General features: G+C 41.2%; 1 protein-coding gene across 1 annotated transcript in view; it reads left to right on the forward strand.

The window, feature by feature from the left end:
• Positions 1–18,760, forward strand: part of LRRC8C (leucine rich repeat containing 8 VRAC subunit C) — a 78,531-nt gene that overhangs the window by 35,278 nt on the left and 24,493 nt on the right. Inside the window, exon 2 of the mRNA XM_059375343.1 lies at positions 10,929–11,070. Coding sequence (XP_059231326.1) covers positions 10,933–11,070 — 138 coding nt within the window. The 5' untranslated portion in view covers positions 10,929–10,932. The remainder of the gene's footprint in view (positions 1–10,928; positions 11,071–18,760) is intronic.

Consider the following 18,760-nt stretch of genomic DNA (forward strand, 5'->3'; position numbering starts at 1 on the left):
GTATCTTGTTTTCTAGGTCTTTCAACCATTTAAAAATATATATATTTAGCAGAGTCCTCCATGTCTTTGAGATAGTTTTCTCAGGAAGGGACTCCACTGGCCCTAAGCCATCTTTCTTACTAATAATAGCAACTGCAAGTAAACAATTTCATAATATGATACAGTTTATCTATAAAGATGGTGCTACTTTGGGTCTTATTCCATGTTAACTGATGGGTTCTATGTTTTTTCCTCTATTTTCATTTTGCTGACAAAGTATTTCAATGAATAAGCCTGAGATTTCACTCTTAAATGGTCTTGTAGCTCTGTTTTAATTATTCATTTATTCGACAAATATATGTCAAGCACCTGTTACATGCCAAAAACCTGGGTAATGGGAACAGAATGGAGAGCAGCATTCATCCAAGAGCCACACAAATGAGTGGACTATGGGGTCTGTGACAGAGGGGCCACCTTGGGAGTCCAGGGTGCTGCCCAGCCTGCGGGCTGGGTTGGACCTTGCTGGGGAGATTAGGGATGTTTTGCCTGGGCAAGTGGTGGTAGAGCCAAGGTCTGCAGGCTGCATAGGAATCTGCAGAGCAAGGGGGTAGGGGGTGGGGATGGCAAGGACATTTATTTCAGTCCTAGGATGAACCACAAGGCCCTGCTACTATGGCTTCAATCTCCCTCATAGTGACTTTTCAAGAGCCACACAGATCACTTGACCTTTGCAGTCACGTCATGTGTATCACCTCCTTTCACTATTTCTTTTGGGGATGAGAGTAGTTTTTTTGTTTTTGTGGTTTTTTTAACACAAAAGAATCTATTATCTTCAGAAACAGATGTACTTTAACTAGTTGATTCATATCTTCCAAGTTTTTCTTTCATTTAGATTTTTGGCACATTCTAGGTCTGAGAGGCAAGGAGCCTTTGACCATATTCTCCTAGAACCTTCGTCCAAAGAAACTGTTAATTCCCAGCTTCTAGAACGCAAGCCTCTAGGAGTATCAGATATCATCATGTTAGAATTCATTTTAGCTTTGCTGTGAGAAAATAAGAGAAGAGGGAACTCATATAACATCTAACTCAGAGAAGATGGGCCATTAAATCAATATGTTAAATTTAGAGCCAAACCCAACAAATATTTTTCCTGTAGGCGAGAAGCCTTGCATTAAATATTTTATTAGTTGGATGAACAAAAACTAATATTCTAGTTTTTAGGTGCATCCACATCCATTTTAATATTCTGACAGCCAAATATGGTGGTTGTTAATTTTCTTACAAAGAGTCCTGTCTTCCTGGGGCCTGGAGGACCTGGACTTCCTTTGATCAGGGATTTTACTGAGCACATCCAACAGGAAAGACAAACCAAGAGCTGATTTCTTGAAAACAACCTTTTTGAAAAGCTCCAAAGAGGATTATTTAGCAGTTAATGTTTTTCTGCTATTATCAAACCTTCAGTGTAGCTCCCTGTAAAGAGTTTAATAAAAAGGGCAATCAAAAGGTTATGCTATAAATCTATTAGTCTTCCAGTCTCTCACTTTAAATGCCAATCTCTGGTTTCCTGAATAGTGTGACTTTGTTTCCTAGTTGTTATATTGAACATAGCTAGAATTTTTTAAATCTTACCAGACTTAAAAAACAAAACAAAACAAAACAAAAACAGCTTAGCGGGAAAGTTCTTAGTAATGAGTTACTTTAGCTGCCTGTCACATTTTCGGTTGACTCTGTTTTTTTAGGTATCAGTCTATCCATGGTTGTCAAAAGTATTTATAAAACATGGCAAACTGCCTACTGGAACAGATGAGACAACTACCCCCCCCCCCAGACTCCTTAGGAATTCAACTTAAACAATGGAGTGTGGTAGGCCCTTGAGCTAACAATATGAAACCAAAGGCTTCAGACCATTTTAAACTCCAAAAATCTAAAAAATGAGTAAGAACTTTCAGTGTTGATGTTCTGAAGGACGGGGTCTCTGTGTCTCCCTACCCTCCTCTGCTGACTGTCCTTCTGTCAGAAAGGAAGCAGACTCCCAGGTGGACTGACCTCTTGGCCAGGCTTGTTTTGTCTGCATTTTCTGGCCCACTCAGAATGCTCACCGTGCATCTGCCACTTAGGACTGCTATGTTTTCTTTGCTCAGGCAGGCAAAACTGGCGATTGTTTCTCTTTGTCCATTTTAGGAAGAGATAGTCTTCAAAGCAGTCATTACGCATCTACTCAAATGAACCCTAGACTTGGGTTTTAGAAGTCAAGACTGATAAGATGAACTGAAATCTCAATCATATTTAAATGATATCATGGGTTGGAAGGGAAACACACAATCTTTTCAAGGCTTTCGAATCCCCTTAGGGAAAGGGTGGAGGTGTGTGCATACACGGTGCCTCCTGCAAGACTGTTCCTGCTTTAAAGGAAAGAGAAACAGCAGGAAATGAAGAGGCGACCAGGAAGGCCAGTGGGATGTCTGAGAGCCAAAGCCATATTTTCTTGGAGAGAATTTCCATAAATTTCCATAATTTGCAATGACAGGGGAAGGCAGTAAGTAACATTTGATGATAATCCTTTATGATCACTTTTTAAGACTATTAGATCACAAGGTAGCCTCATTTTAGAAAAAATTTGTGAATTCACATTTACTGGACATGTACACCATAAACATTAAATAGTAACTAGTGTCATACAGATGGAACTGAAGCTCTTTGACGAAAATTCTAAAGAAAGCAAAGCTTTCTTTTAAGATCTCAGCAAGATTCAGAAGCGCATTGTTCCAAACCATTATTATCATAAACAAGACTGTTCCGTATGGATCTGTTTTCTGTCTCTTGTTTCTTAATAGAGCAATGTTCTGATAAGGGAGTTACAGAAGTTGGCCATTGGGTACACGCTGGACCTCAGAAGTCATTATTGATCCACAAATCCCCTTTAGCATTCATGACAGAACATTGTGCATTAAAATTTCAGTGATCCTTAACTTTGAAATTATAAATTATTCCTGACTCTTTTCTTCTTCTCGCTGTCTCCAGTAGTGCATGCTCTTTGAATAATCATTATTTACAGTGTGAAGCTATATGGTAATAGTCACTCTATACTTTATAACAGAGGATAATAACAGAAACAAGAGCTTGGTCCTTACTACAAAATGCTCCAATGGGTGTGCGTATCTGTGTGTGAGTGTGTGTGTATATGGAGGCCTACTTTGATTTAACAAATGTGAATCGAGGTCCATTCTAAGGCATTGTATTGTTTTCTAGAAGACACAGAGATAAACAAGATTTAAATCCTATCTTCAGCGAAATAAAAATAACCTTTTTAAATGCAACATTGGCATAGGAAACACTAATCAGTCACATTTACAAAGCAGACCAATTATAATTCCTGCTTTCATAGGAATTTCTTTAACACAGGGGTGAGGACAGGCACCTTGTCTTCTGTTTTGCTCACTTCCATTCCCCTAGCACCTAGCTCAATACCTGACCTAGCTTACACTCTCCTGATTCTATAGCAAGTACATGAGCCCATGCTTGTGAGAAAAAAAGTTCAGCTGTGGATCATTATATATAAATTTTTAGTGGATTCAAAAGCTTCTGACTACAATAGAGATAACTGTGGAACCACCATGTAAAGTCAAGTCCTTGAGATGTAGGACCTGAAGAAGAATTATGAAAGGGATTTTTCTTTAAGTATGTGAAATGTATAATGAGGAAGAGGTTTATCTTTTTTTTAAGAAAGAGAACTGCTAAGTAGGAGTAATTTTTGCTTCCCACCACTACCACTCTCAGAAAAACAGGTGAAATTCAATTTGAATATTTTCCAAATGATGTGACTGGAACATTAATTTAACATATGGCATCATGAAAATATGCAAGGAGATAATAACAAGGATGTATCCATTGGCTTGCAACTTTCACTTGCCTCTCCTCACTCTGCCTTAGTCAAATTCTTGCTTTTGGGGACTGTAAGGCCAGGAGAGCTCAAGAATCATTTAAATGTACTAATAATAGCTTTTTAAAATTTCATACCATCAAATAGGGATATGAAAAGAAAAACTGAATGCAGAAGAAATTCTGCTTAAACTCTTTGTTTCTTAGGATATTTAAAACTCTTTACATTTGAATCATCTCAATGCAGTATTCACTAAGAGCTATAAAGGGTGAGATTTGGTTAGAAGTTATGGCTCACCACTGGCTGTGTTCCTTGGGCAAGTCACCTAATCTCTCCGGTCAAGTTCTTCACTCATAAAAGGAGAGTTCTTGACGAGTCATCTCTGAAGTGCCATTCGGGTTCTAAAATTTTATAACTCGTTTATGGTTTTCTTTTAATGGCATATAGAACTGTAGAATTATGATCTTCTTTGGTGGATTTTTCTAGAGCTATTTTGTCATGTGTACCACAACTACAGAGTAAAACACAATCTAAAGTCATGTTCTCCCAAGAGATAAAGTTATCATTTTAAGAACTGGAAAATTTGGCATTTTATCCTGTTTTTTATCTCCATCGTTGCACTGCCAGAAGAAAAGCAGTTTGTTTTATTTTTGTAATTGATGTTTTGAGCATATCCTGATGACTTTGTTTGGATTTATGGAGCCTTTGGGTACAGCTGGAAAGAACCCCTAAATAAATCATGGTATCTCTGTGTTCTTCCTCACTTGCACTCCTTCTCCACACGAGCGTCAGGACACCAGCTGATGTTCTGGCCCTGCACTGGAATCCTCCTCCCATGACATTACTCAGAGACACGCTTTGCCTTTATAATGATCATTTCTAAAGCTAATGTCAACTGCACCCCTGTTCCTCATTAAAATGACTACATATCCACTAATTTATTCAGCAAATATTGAGTGTCTCCTGTATGTCAAGCATTATTTTCTGGGTAATTGGGATACATCAATGTACAAAATAGAATTGAAAAGTACCTACATTTCGTGAGTATAAGTTCATAAAACTTACATTCTTGCAGGAGACAGACAAAAAATTAAGGAACACAATATATTTTGGCAGATTGGATGTGTGATGTAAGAGACAAAGAACACTCAGGGATGACCCCAAGGTTTTTAGCCTAAGCAACTGGAAAGGGAGTTCTATCAACTGAGATAAGAGAGTTACAAGAGAAACAAGACTTTTTGGAGTTCGGAGGAGGTAGGAATAAGGGGATAGAACTGGAGTGGCTTTGCATTTAATGTGTCTGGTAGATATCCACAGGGAGATGTCAAGTAGACAGTTGGGTCCATGACTCTGGATGAAGAGATAAATTTGTGTTTGGTATGGATCCTCTTTAAAGCAATGTGACTAGATGCAATCACCAGATGATGAATGACTTTGGGAAGAGAAGAGGACCAAAGACTGAGCACTGAGCACTCCAGAGTCAGAGGTCAGGAAGAAGAGGAGGAAACAGCAAAGGAGTTAAAGAATGGGCAACCAAGGAAAGAGGAGGAAAACCTAAAGGCTGTGGCATCCTGAGAGTGAAATAAAGAATGGTCAAATTATACCTTTCTGCTGATATCCTGATAGAGTGAATAGGAGAGGACTGAGAATTGGCCATTTGATTTAGTAACATAGATGAACGATGTATGTGGATTTCTTTTCTGTAGAATTCATATTCTATGTGCTTACATTCATTTTTAATACCTGTTTTCATTTGGAATTGGCTCTTGTTCCTTTGAGTGGTATATGGTTGTACTGTCTAAAGCTGATGCCACTTTCCAGCTGCCAGGAAAATGTGGAGCAAAGCAAGTGCTGGCCGTACCTGCCAGTAGGCATTGAACAATGTTAGCAATCAGGCTTGAATCAAAGTAGAATAAGTTTCATATTCTTAAAGTTAAGGATTAATAGAGCAGAATTTGTTCTGTTTAATTAATTCTGGAGAAGATGATACGAAGATTCTCCTGAGAGGGAAGAAGACGGATTGTTCAGGAAGAGTCAAATAAATGAAAGATATAAGAAACTCTAGGTTTGCAACTAACCTTACCAATACTCTTTACCAAAGGATTATATGATACGATCTTTTGGAGAAGTAAATTTTGTAGAGCCATTAAAAGGACTTTTGGAAATAAATATTTTTAATAAGGAAATGCACTTGGATTTCTCCAAAGGGACATGGGGCAGATATTTAACATAATGTAAAAATTATATAATTTTAATTAAGACACCAGAATCTCATGACTGAATTGAAAGCTGTATTTCCAAAGACATTATTTAATTAGGTAAACTAAACTCTTACATAATATGTTGGAAATCCACGTTGGAAGAAATATAGAGATAATCATTTACATTTCTGAAATAGAAAAAAAATAAAAAGAAATAAAATTATGCTGATTGATGCTTAGGGGGAAAAAACCATTTAAACCCAAGCAGTTTATTTTCAGAAGTGACTCCTTCAGCTTGAAACACTAACTCTTGAAATGGTAACAAATCAATTGGAAGCTAAAATAATAATGAAAGAGAAATCAAGTGTAGTCCGGGTTACACATGTGTGTCATCAGAGATGCTGACATTCGTGAAAGAATAGAAAAAAATTTTTTTCAACCAGTGAGCATAAGGTCCATCTGTCCTGTCTTTAATTATTGGAGCTTTTTAATCAACTTCTTTTTTCCTACCCTTTTTTTGCATCAGAAATAATCCCAAGGATTATTGCTGTGCTGGATATCACCTTTGAGTGAGATTATGATATGTTAAAATTATAAAGTCTATGTGCATGTATGTATTATACATCTGTCTACATACATTCATATGTAGTATATATGTGCACACATGTATGTACATAAGCATGACCATATACATACACTTACCCAAAAGAGGTGAAGTGTGTTGGGGACTCGAACACTAAAAGGCTGTGACATTTTGACCAGCTATTTCTCTAATAACCCACCTTTTTAAAAAAATTATTTAAATTCAGTTAATTAACATACAGTATATTAGTTTCAGAGGTGAAGTCAGTGATGCACCATTTGCATATAACACCTGGTGCTTACTACATCACATGCCCTCCATAATGTCCATCACCCAGCCACCCCATCCCTCCCCCAATACCCCCCAGCAGCCCTCAGATTGTTTCCTGAGATTAAGAGTCTCTTATGGTTTGTCTCCCTCTCTGATCTCACCTTGTTTTATTTTTCCCTCCCTTACGCTATGCTCCTCTGTTTTGTTTCTTAAATTCCACATCTGAGTGAGATCCTGTGATAATTGTCTTTCTCTGATGGATTTATTTCGCTCAGCATAATACCCTCTAGTTCCATCCACGACTTTGCAAATGGCAAGATTTCTTTTTTTCTTTTTTTTTAAGATTTTATTTATTTATTTGACAGACAGAGATCACAAGTAGGCAGAGAGGCAGGCAGAGAGAGAGATAGGGAAGCAGGCTCGCCACCGGGCAGAGAGCCCAACGCGGGGCTTGATCCCAGGACCCTGGAATCATGACCCCAGCCGAAGGCAGAGGCTTTAACCCACTGAGGCATACAGGCGCCTCTTTTTTTTTTTTTTTTTTTTTTTTTTTTAATTTTTGATGGCTGAGTAATATCCCATTTTATACACACACACACACACACACACACACATACACACCCTGCATATTCTTTATCCATTCATCTGTTGTTGGAAGTCTGGGCTCTTTCCATAGTTTGACTATTTTGGACATTGCTGTTTATAAAAACTGGGATGCAGGTGCCCCTTCCGATCACTACATTTGTATCTTTGGGTAAACACCCAGTAGTGCAACTGCTGGGTCATAGGGTAGCTCTATTTTCAACTTTTTGAGGAACCTCCATGCTGTTTTCCAGAGTGGCTGCACCAGCTTGCATTCCCACCAACAGTGTAGGAGGGTTCCCCTTCTCTGCATCCTCACCAACACCTGTTGTTTCCTGACTTGTTAATTTTAGCCATTCTGACTAGTGTGAGGTGGAAACTCACTGTGGTTTTGATTTGTTTTTCCCTGATGCCGAGTGATGTGGAACATTTTTTCATGTGCTGTTGACCATGTGTTATATTTTCTTTTTAACGACCCATCTTAATTAGGCTGTGCCAGTATTAGGAGGCAGTGCATAATACTTAAGTTTCTTAGAATCCTTAGTTTGTCTAATCACCACTGGAAGTTTGAATTTCATTTCAGGCAGCAAATAGTATCAGTGACTTTTCTTGAAGTATTAGCCTCACTTTATTCATTTCGATAAATTATCTTCAGACATACTAAAGTCTGAAAAACCAGTTATTTTATTCAAATAAAAGTGGCGTACTATGATAAAGTAGCTAATTCAGCTTTCAATTCAAATAAGGACTTTTCTTTGAGACAACCATCGTACTGTGGAATGCAGGAGAAATGCTTTATGTATTCTTCTCCATCATATAGTGCATTAATACAACATGTAGTCATGGGTTGTGAGTTATTAAAATAATTTTTATTAGGTCAATAAGGACATTAAATGAAACTGGTATTTTTTTCAAAGTTGTAAGTATATGACAATGAAGAATACAATCATCACAGTATAGTCTGAAATCTCTACCTTGATTCATCCTAAGGTGCCTTACCCACCATTGCTTTTGCACCACGAGTTAAAAGAGGCAAAAACGAAAACAAAAACAAAACTTAACATTAAATACTTTTGACTGTGTGGACTCCCTGAAGGGTTTAGGCCACTAAACCATGAACCACACTTCGAGAAGCTTTGAGGTAGAGGCTTACTGTTCTTTTCTCTATCTGCAGCCCTCATTAAAAAAGCAAACCCTGGGCACTCAAAATAAGCGAGTTTCTTTGAATCCTTGGCCAGGTTGCCTTCACAGGCGTTAGTCTCTTAATATGGAAAATAATGACAAGATAAGCCCAGGTCCCCCTAAGTATACAGGCACTTACTGTGAAGGAAACAACCAAAAAATCCGTCTGAGAACGTAGACCAGAGCACCAGTGCCGTCCTTGTTAGCGTTGCCACAGCGGCTAGATCGGCTCACCCCAGAACTGATTTGGAAGAGCACTGCTCCACGCACAAGCATCGGAATTCACGTATTCGACAATACTGGTTTAGGGCCTCCTCCTGTTTGCCAGGTACTGTGGTAAGTGATGGGAAAGAAAAATAAAATAAGACAGCAGCTTCTGAAGCAGAACTCAGAAGCTAAGATGAGTGAGAGCCTCTGTGACTGCCCCTGAAACCTTCAGGACTAGGAAACATTTGGGGCAGTGAGGTTGTAATGATTCACTGAGAAGCAAAGAGGTCATAAAGTGTCGGGATATCAAACTTTGGACTAGTCTGAAATGTCAAAGACTCGAGGAATCTGCAAAGTTCTTTATTTAGCTTGTGCGGCTTGCCGGCAACATATGTTTTGAGAACATACATGCTTGATTTATAGAATCTTCCTTCAAGAAGCTTGCAGTCTAGTGTTAGTAACAGAATGGAGTTAGGCAAGTTGGGTTTCGATAAAATGAGAAAATCATTAAAAAAAAAAAAAAAGTCGAGGGGTGCCTGGGTGGCTCAGTGGGTTAAAGCCTCTGCCTTTAGCTCAGGTCATGATCCCAGGACCCTGGGAGCCCCGCATCGGGCTCTCTGCTCAGCAGGGAGCCTGCTTCCCCCATCTCTCTCTGTCTGCCTCTCTGCCTACCTGTGATCTCTGTCTGTCAAATGAATAAATAAAATCTTAAAAAAAAAAAAAAAAGTCAAATCAGATGCTACACAGATGTCAAGCTGGTAGGTCGTAGGTGAGAGTGGTACTGGGCAGTTGAAATTTTCAACCTTGTGTTAAGGCACAAATCCAAAAAGAAGATGTATCTCTGCTTAAGGAAGTCAGCTAAAGCAACAAGACAGAATGGGTAACATAGTTTCCAAAGATAAACCACCGATGAACTCCAAGAGGCTTGGCTTGACTTGGCTTGGGATTGTTTGCTGTATAGCTGTTAATTCAGTATTCAGGAAGGAAAGATCCAAAACACAAGCAAAGCTTGGGAAATCGGTTGCCAATGTAGCCTTGCCCTTGCCTTTAATGAGGACGGAGTAACAAGGACAGATGCAGAGAGCTAGATTATTGGTTTCAAAGGAGCCAAACAGGAGAGAAATGTTCTTTTTGTCTCTCATTGGCTACCCTTATTTGTTACCATAAGAAAAGAACATTCCTTCTCACAGTAGCAGGATGATAAACTTCGAGTCCCGGATCACGGTAAAGGCAGTGGGGCTGAGCCGTGAGAAAGTACAACACAGACTAGAAGAGGATGGGCGTCTTTCCCCTTCTCCCCCAGAGCCTCAGGTGCTCTTATTCTTTTATCTTCTGTTATTTCGCTAGAGATAGATATTTCTGGGAGCAACTGATTTCTCATAGGAGAAAATCAGGATGAATTTGAGGTTCATGGTGAAAGATGAGAATACAGAAAATAGAGAAAAGAAGTCAAAAGCACAGGGACAAAAATGGGAGGCAAGAAAAAATGAAGTCCTTTCCAAAGTATCCCCTCGCCCTACAGCAACCACCACCAGGGAGATCTTCCCTCTTACATGACAAGGACCATGTGGCAAAGTGCTTAGCCTTCCCAGGGAGCAAGCGCTTTTCTTTTACAAGGAGAGATCAGTAAATAACACAAACCAGTGCTGAGATTGCACGTAAGAGTTTAATCAGCAACCCAGGATGGTAAGGTAAATAACAGAAACATTTCAAAGGTGGGGCTCTTTTCCCTCTAGCACCTTCCCTTTTTGTTTAGGGGGAGGGAGAGTCCAGGAAATAATGCTCTGCCCTGGCCATGGTCTCTCCGATCCACATGCAGCCAAAGGGAACCCACTTATGGGATAATAGTCACTAAAGGACTTGCCTTTTCCATGAGGAAACCACGCTACCGGTGGTTTGTTTGTTGGCTTAATAAAACACTCAGACGCCATCACAACTCCTGGACAGATGCAGACTGTTTCTCACGGTTGAAGCGGCATCTCCAAGGCTGTCAGTGCAGTGTGTTGCACGAAGATGAACTAACACACCACCTCTCCTTTCTCAGAACCATGATTCCGGTGACAGAGTTCCGGCAGTTCTCTGAGCAGCAGCCTGCCTTCCGGGTGCTGAAACCATGGTGGGACGTGTTTACCGACTACCTTTCGGTGGCTATGCTGATGATCGGTGTGTTCGGATGTACTCTCCAGGTAGGTGCCTAGACTTGGGTCCCAGCGGAAGCCAGAGCAAGACGCTCAGCTATCGAAACCTCTAAAAAATGCTGGCAGTGTGATTTTGAACCGTGTAAGTACTAGTTGCTCTTCTCTACCTGTGTATGGCCTTTGTAGTCACAGCAGGAAGCCCAAAACACGTATTTACTGAATGTTCCTAATAAGGTAAATAGGGTACTTGTAAGATTTCACTGAGCCCAGATAGCCGTTGCCTGTGGTCAAGTAATACTTGATGCCACTGACATCAAAGGGAATCCCTTATCTTTCAGCGTTGGCTTTACAGGAAAATATAGTATGTACAGCCACAGTGTCACTTATATTGCCTGAATGGAAGCTTTTTCTTTACCTCTTATACTAATTCCTGATAGGATTTTCTGAAAGAACTAGCATTTTGAGAAGATAAAATTATTTCACCTAATGTTTAATTATTTTCAAAATATGTATTTACTTACTTATTTTAGAGAGAAGAGAGAGAATGTGCACATCTGTGCATGTGTGGTCAGGGGAAGGAGAAAGGGAGAGGGAGAGATTCCCAAATAGGCTCCACGCTCAGTGCAGAGCCTGATGTGGGGCTCGATCTCATGGCCCTGAGATCATGATCTGAGCCAAAATCAAGGTAGATGCTTAACTGACTGAGCCACCCAGGCACCACCCCCCAGATTTATTTCTGAATTAAAATGTAACCCAATCAAAATTTATTCTGTGTAGATGCTGTATATTCGTATATTGAATCCAGATGCTTTTGCTTATGTTATGTGCCAGGCACTATACTTTAAGGAGATGCACACACACACATATACATGCACACACACAGTTAATGTCTCAGGTAAAACTAAATAAACCAGCAGTTCAGTGTTATACTATGGTAGAGGGATAAAAAGCAGTAAGGGATTACAGAGATGGGGCACTGGGCTTGGAGAAAAGAGAAAAGGGGATGATTATATTTAAACTTGGAAAACCAGGGAGCATGGATGGCTCAGTCAGGTAAGCATCTGCCTTCAGCTCAGGTCTTGATCCCAGAGTCCTGGGGTCGAGCCCCACATTGGGCTCGCTGCTCAGCAGGGAGTCTGCTTCTCCCTCTCTTTCCTGCTCTTTCTTGCTCACTCTCAAGTAAATGGATAAAATCTTTTAAAAAAAAACCTTGGAGAATCAGCAGTAGTCAGGGGGAGGGAACTAGGGGTGGAAAAAGGTGCCAAGAAGGACAAAGAAAGTTCTAAGTCATGGATGTGGGGAAGAACGTGATTTCTTTGGGAAATTGTCAGTAGGACTGACACCTGTTGGGTGTCAGGAGTGTGAGAGTTGAAGCTATCTATGCCTTGGAATCACCCAGGAGAATGTGGCAGGTGACATGATGTCAGAAGTATCAAAGCAAGAGTGAAGGAAAAAGGGGTGCCCCTGCTGGAGACTGAGAAGGGGCAGCCACACAGATACATGGAAACCAGGAGAGAGGAGGGGCTCAAAAGTCAGGAAGATCATGATGGTAGGCATACAGCTAACTCATGGACCAAGGAGAGAAAAGTGGCACATAGGTCATTCGAAATCATAGTTTGAGTGGTTGGAAAAGTGAATGGAAATTAAAGACTGTGGGGTAGATGTGACTTTCAAGTAGATTAGCTGAGAGGAAGATAAACTTGGAAGAAAGGAAAAGAACTAGAAATGGTGCAGAATAGAAATAAAGGCCTTTTAAGTGTTGACTTTTAAGAGGTGTCTGGGTGGCTCAGTTGGTTAAGAAACCAACTCTTGATTTTGGCTCAGGTCATGATCTCAGGGTCATGAACTAAAGCCCTCATCAGGCTCTGTGCTAGGTGTGGAGCCTGCTTAGCATTCTTTCTCTCCCTTTCCTTCTGCCCCGCCCCCTCCTCCGCCAACCTCTTTTTTAAAAAAGTTGATTTCAATAATAGTTACCACATAGTGTTTCCCAAGTGTCAGGAGAGTTTCTGAATACTTCATACATATTTTAACTCATTTCATCCTCATGGCAACTGTAAGATGTAGGCACTATTATTATCCTCATTTCCAGTGAGATAACAAAGGCTCAGAGAGCTTAGGGAAACCTCCAAGGTAAATGGCAAAAACCCAGGCAGTTTAGCCCCAAAGTCTCTGCTTTTAATCTCTAAGCCCATGCTGCTTTTTATTTGTAGCCTGAAAACATTTTGCCCTTCCTCTGCCCCGTAAAAAGGATGTCAGTGAAAAACTAGAACTTGAGAGAAAGAACATATGTTCACTAGTAAATAAATGGTTGTTGAAAAAACCACGGTGTCCCAGGCACTGTCCTAGGTGCTCAGAATTACCAAGGCAGGAGGAAAAAGTAAAAGACAAATATCCCTGCCTTATGGAGTTTAAATTCTGTGGGAAAGCCAATAAGAAAAACCAGTTAGTGGATTATATGTTAGAATATTAGAAAATTATATTATATTATTTTATATTATATCATATCATATTATATTATTATAATATTATATATTAGAAGGTAATAAGGACAGTGGAAAAGAAACGAGAGTATATGAGGATGGTCTTAGCAGGTGACATTAGGAGTTGCATTTCTCAAGCAGGAAGCCTTCATTGGGAAGGTGACGTCAGATAAAGGAACTGGAGGAAGTGAAGGAGGAAGCCGGGCCAATGTCCAGGGAGGAGCCTCCCCAGAAGAGGGAAGAGCAAAAACAAGAGACGCGTGGACAAAGTGTTCACAGATCCCTTCCCCTTCTCCAGGAGAATTTGACATTTGACTTTCTCAACTTTCTAGCTCTGTTTCCTTGGAGACCTGATGAAAGTAGAATGTTAGCCGTGTTACTAGGCAACGGTGCTGATGGTAGAAATGACTGCTGTTTGGTCAATTGCGGCTGGGCTGGAAGAATGACAGATGCCTGGGAGGAAGCCACACCATGGGACTTCTGTGACTTTGCGGACACCTATGACTGGGCAGGCACATCCCTTGATGCACGGAAAGGGTATCTATTGAGTTATAACAGGTTATCAGTCCCTTTGGAGCATAAGGCTTTTAAAACAGGGTAAAGGCAGACCCCCACCTCCAGCGGATCTCTTTTCCTTATGCCTGAGATGATCTGGGGAGGAGGGGCTTGCAGTGAGGTCCTGGGCAGGGTGTGGACCATACACAGATATGAAGGTTCTTCCAAAGGTAGGAAGCCTGATGTTGCTTTGCCGGCAAGCTGTGACTTTCATCCTGGATCTTGCTAGGTGATTCCACAGCCAGATGAGTGTTAGGCTCATCTCAGAGTCTGAATGTTGAGATGAACCTAGAAAGACCCCTGCTGACATTCCAGGCCTGAAGTAGGGGTGTCTGTGGAATGCTGAAGGAAGAGCCGTGAAGCCAGGGTCTAGAGCAGAGGGAGGGAGGGGCAGGGTAGAAGAATAAGGCCTGAGAGGCCCCAGCTGTGGTTCACGTAGGACCTTGTTGTCCCCTATGAAGGGTTAGGCCTTGCTCGGAGTGAGATGGGATATGTTTGGAGGTTCAAGCAGAAGGTTGTCAGATTCTGCCTTGTGTTTCAACAAGACCACTCTAGCTATTAAGAACGCAGTATAAGGGGCAAGGGTGGAAGCCAGGGGATTATTTAGAAGGCCAGAGCAGTAATTCAGGCAGGACAAGAATCCGATGGCTTGTACAAGGATTGAAGCTGTGGTTCTGGATACATTTTGAAGGATAAGCACTAAGATTTGATGGAAGATGGAATGTGATATATGAGAGAGAAAAAAAATCACGACTGTAAGGGCTGAGCCTCTGAGAAAAGTTTGTTTTTGAGCATAGCTAGATATCCATCACTAGATATCCTCTAAGACCAAGGAGTTCAGGGTGGGTGAAGAAGGATAGTCCTCTTCACAAAGAAGGAGGTGATGGATTCTGGTCCAGGTGGCAGGATAGCCCTTGATTTGGGGAGAGGGGCTGTCTTCCACCCAATCTATGAGGAATGGACGGCTACAGATACGTTTTGTGGGGGGAGAGTGAGAGAGAGGCTTAGGAAAATGAAAGTCTATGCCTCATGGCTTCTGTGAGGTAGAAAGTGACACATCTGCAGGGACCTGGTGAGGTCAGGGGGGTGACGGCATGTGGCAACAAGGAAGGCATGGAGTAGGGTCCTCCAGGAGAAGGGCAAATATTTCAAGTGGCCGGTTTGGGAAATTGAGAGGGAGGTGACATGGCCAGGAGGACTCCCATCTGTTTTACTTTATTACTATGTCACTGCGCCTGGCCCGGCCACAAGACCTACTTACAGAGTGCAGGAATCGTTTCTCTCATCTGTGTCCCCATGGCAGGATGAAATGCAGGAAAGAGAAATCACACAGAGGGTCTATAAAACTAGTAGTTTGGGGCACCTGGGTGGCTCAGTTGGTTAAGTGTCTGCCTTCGGTTCAGGTCATGATCCCACGGTCCTGGGATCCAGCCCCACATCGGGCCCCCTGCTCAGTGGGAAGCCTGCTTCTTTCTCTCCCACTCCCCCTGCTTGTGCTTTCTCAAAGAAATAAAATCTTAAAAAAAAAAAAAAACTATTAGTTTACTTGGAACAACATGAAAACAAGAGCATGAACCCATGAAAATGTCTATAGTGAACATCATTTAAGAAGCGTGCCCATAGGGGCACCTGGGTGGCTTAGTTGTTAAGCATCTGCCTTTGGCTCAGGTCATGATCCTGGCATCCTGGGATCGAGCCCCACATCGGGCTCCCTGCTCGGCAGGAAGCCTGCTTCTCCCTCTCTGTGTCAAATAAATCTACAAAAAAAAAAAAAAAAAAAAAAAAAAGTGTGCCCATAGTGGGCTCAGAAGGGACAAGCGAAGAAGTTCAAGCGAGTTCAAGCATGACTTGGTCATCTCTTCCTGTGCCGCAATCACAGTCATCTCCTTGGAGCACAGCCCTGTCATGTCTCACTATTGTGCAGTGGCTCTTGGTGCTCCCTAAGGAGCACCCCACCCAGCACCACCACCACGCCTCAGAGAGTGACCTACCCTTGGCCCTTCCTTCACAGGCCTGTTTCTTCCTCGCAGCCTTCAAAAGAAAACAGACCTCAGTTAACTAGATCCAGGGAGTATAGTCTGAGATGTCAAGGCTCTAAACAATGGGAAGTGCCTCAAAGGAAGATTGCATCAGAATATGAAGGCTTCCAGGCTGCAGATTCAGACAGAGTAGACCATTCCATCCAACAAACATCCCTACATACCCACAATATGCCAAGCATGGTGTGGGGTGCTAGGCATTGGAAGAGAACTGCAGAACAGCCCCTGCCCTCAGTGCTCAGAATCTAGAGACCAGAGAATATCTATGTACTTCGGCTCCTTAGAGGGAAACTGTAGAGGTGGATTAGTCCCATTTTTCGGATGAGAATTTTCATCTGAAAGGTTAGGTAATCTGTCCCAAAGCCAAAAGGAATGCAGCGGACATTCAGATCTCCTGCTGATTCACCCCTGTGCACTTGCACAAATCACAGGGCCAAATACTACTTGTAAAACAGGATCTTCAGTATAAAAACAAGTACAAAACAACTAAAAGGGAAAATCGAAAGAAAGAATGAATTTCCCCAATTCCGTCTTAGATTTTCTAAAAGATTATTCACTGTACACCCGCCGTAAAAAAAAAAAAAGAATAACTTTCAATCTATAGTAAACATTGAAGAAACAAACAAAAAAAAAATATGGTACAAATTACCTAAGAAAGTAAAAACATCCCATATAGCCGCATTACAAAAGAAAGTAATGTTCCTTAGGGGAAGAATTTGAGCTCTTATTTTAGTTCTCCTATAATCCTCTGAAATTGGCTTAATGACTGGTAATTTCATAAACAAAAGCTTCTCTGTGAAACTAAAATTCCTTTCCCAATTCCAAGGCAATAGTTTAAATACTTAAATAGGGGTGCTTGGGTGGCTCAGTCCTTGTCTGCTTTCTGCTCAGGTCATGATCCCGGGTTTCTGGGATCGAGCCCCGCATCAGGCTCCCTGCTCAGTGGGAAGCCCGCTAAGTGAGAATCCCTCTGCTACTCCCCCTGCTTGTTTCCTTTCTTGCTGTCTCTCTCTCTGTCAAATAAATAAATAAAATCTTAAAAAATAAATAAATACTTAAATAATCATTAAAATCATATCATAAAATAGGTTTTTATGCCTTGGGTTTCCCTTTGTAAAATGAAAATGTGATCTTTCTTTCTGATCTTATTTACAAAACAAGTTATTCCTATTGTTCAAACACATAACAAAGCTAATCTAAGGTAGGGTTACAAGAACACTCAGTGGTGATAAAACAGCAGTCTGATAGCTTTTTGACTTTTTGAAATGGCTTCTTCCAATAGCAAGTAAAACTTGATTGTTTATTCCTAAAATACTGTGTTCAGCGGTGCCTGGGTGGCTCAGTTGGTTGTGGGTCTGGCCCTTGGTTTCAGCTCAGGTCTTGATCTCAAGATCAGTCATGGGATCAAGCCGCACTCAGCTGGGAGCTCAGCATGGAATATGCTTGGGATTCTGTCTCTTCCTCTCCCAACCTGCCTCTTCCCTGTGCATGTATACTCTCTCTCTCTCATTAAAATAAATAAATAAAATCTTTTAAAAATACATTGTGTTCATAGAGGTTTAACACTTTGCATTCTGAGACTACTGGGGAAAGGAGGAAGTTGTTACCTATGAATCAGTTGTTATCAGTGTCCTTTTTTTTTTTTTTTTTTTTGCCCTGGTGTAAAGGGTTACAGTCAACATGCGGGTCTTACTCTTTGGACAAATATTTGTCCATTTCCAAGCAAGTAGCTATTTTCAAGACTGCCATGCAATAAGAGCACATATAAAAAGCATTCCTTAGATTACATCAGTGCACATTAGAAGCAAATGTAAACTCATTGTAAACCAGGAGACTGTACGTATCCTATTCCTGCACAGTCACACACCCTTGAGGACCAATCGTGTAAACACCCAACTTTGTGCTATAAACAACACTATTCAAGACTCAACACACTCAATAAAATGGAACAAATCCTGAAAGGTCAACACATTGCTTCCTGGAAAAATAAGATTGCTTTAGATCTCTGCTCCGTGACTCCAGGTTATCTTATTATGACCAAATCCAAAACAGGCCACAGGCAGGCTGTTACCAAATATAGAGTTAGTAGTTAGAAACCAGAAACAGGAACTGGACGAAACAAGCCCCCTGGAAGTCCAAAGGGACTGCATTGTGACTGTTACACAAGAAAGACATTTCCTGCTTTCTGAATTAGGAAAAAAAGCCAAGAGAATGATTTCAGTGACTTGAGAGCACCTACCAAAAACTCCTTGGGGATGTAATCCAATACTCGGGCTTAGTCTGGCCAGCAGGGTCACCCTGGAGAAGAGTTTGGGACATCAGAGTTTGTTGGTCAGAGTTGATCCCCACACCTTGATTTTTGGTGCTTATTGAAGGTAACTTCTGCTTCTCTGAGAGCCATCAGTGTAAGCTTCACAGCAAATGGCCTGCAGGTGAAGAGACTCACAGACGGTTCCCTGGAAAGTAGAGGTGAAAAAATGAGAGACTCCAGAACGATTCTGGAGGAGTTCATTTTGATCACATGCCCTGAATTCCAGCTTCTATCTCCTTCCCCCACCCTCTGCCCCATCCTGCCTGGATTTCTAGTAGATCTTTGTCTTTCATCAATTTTTTTTTTTAAGATTTTATTTATTTGACAGAGAGAGAGAGCACAAGTAGACAGAG

This window comes from Mustela nigripes, chromosome 14, assembly GCF_022355385.1.
Source record: "Mustela nigripes isolate SB6536 chromosome 14, MUSNIG.SB6536, whole genome shotgun sequence".
Lineage (NCBI taxonomy): Eukaryota > Metazoa > Chordata > Mammalia > Carnivora > Mustelidae > Mustela > Mustela nigripes.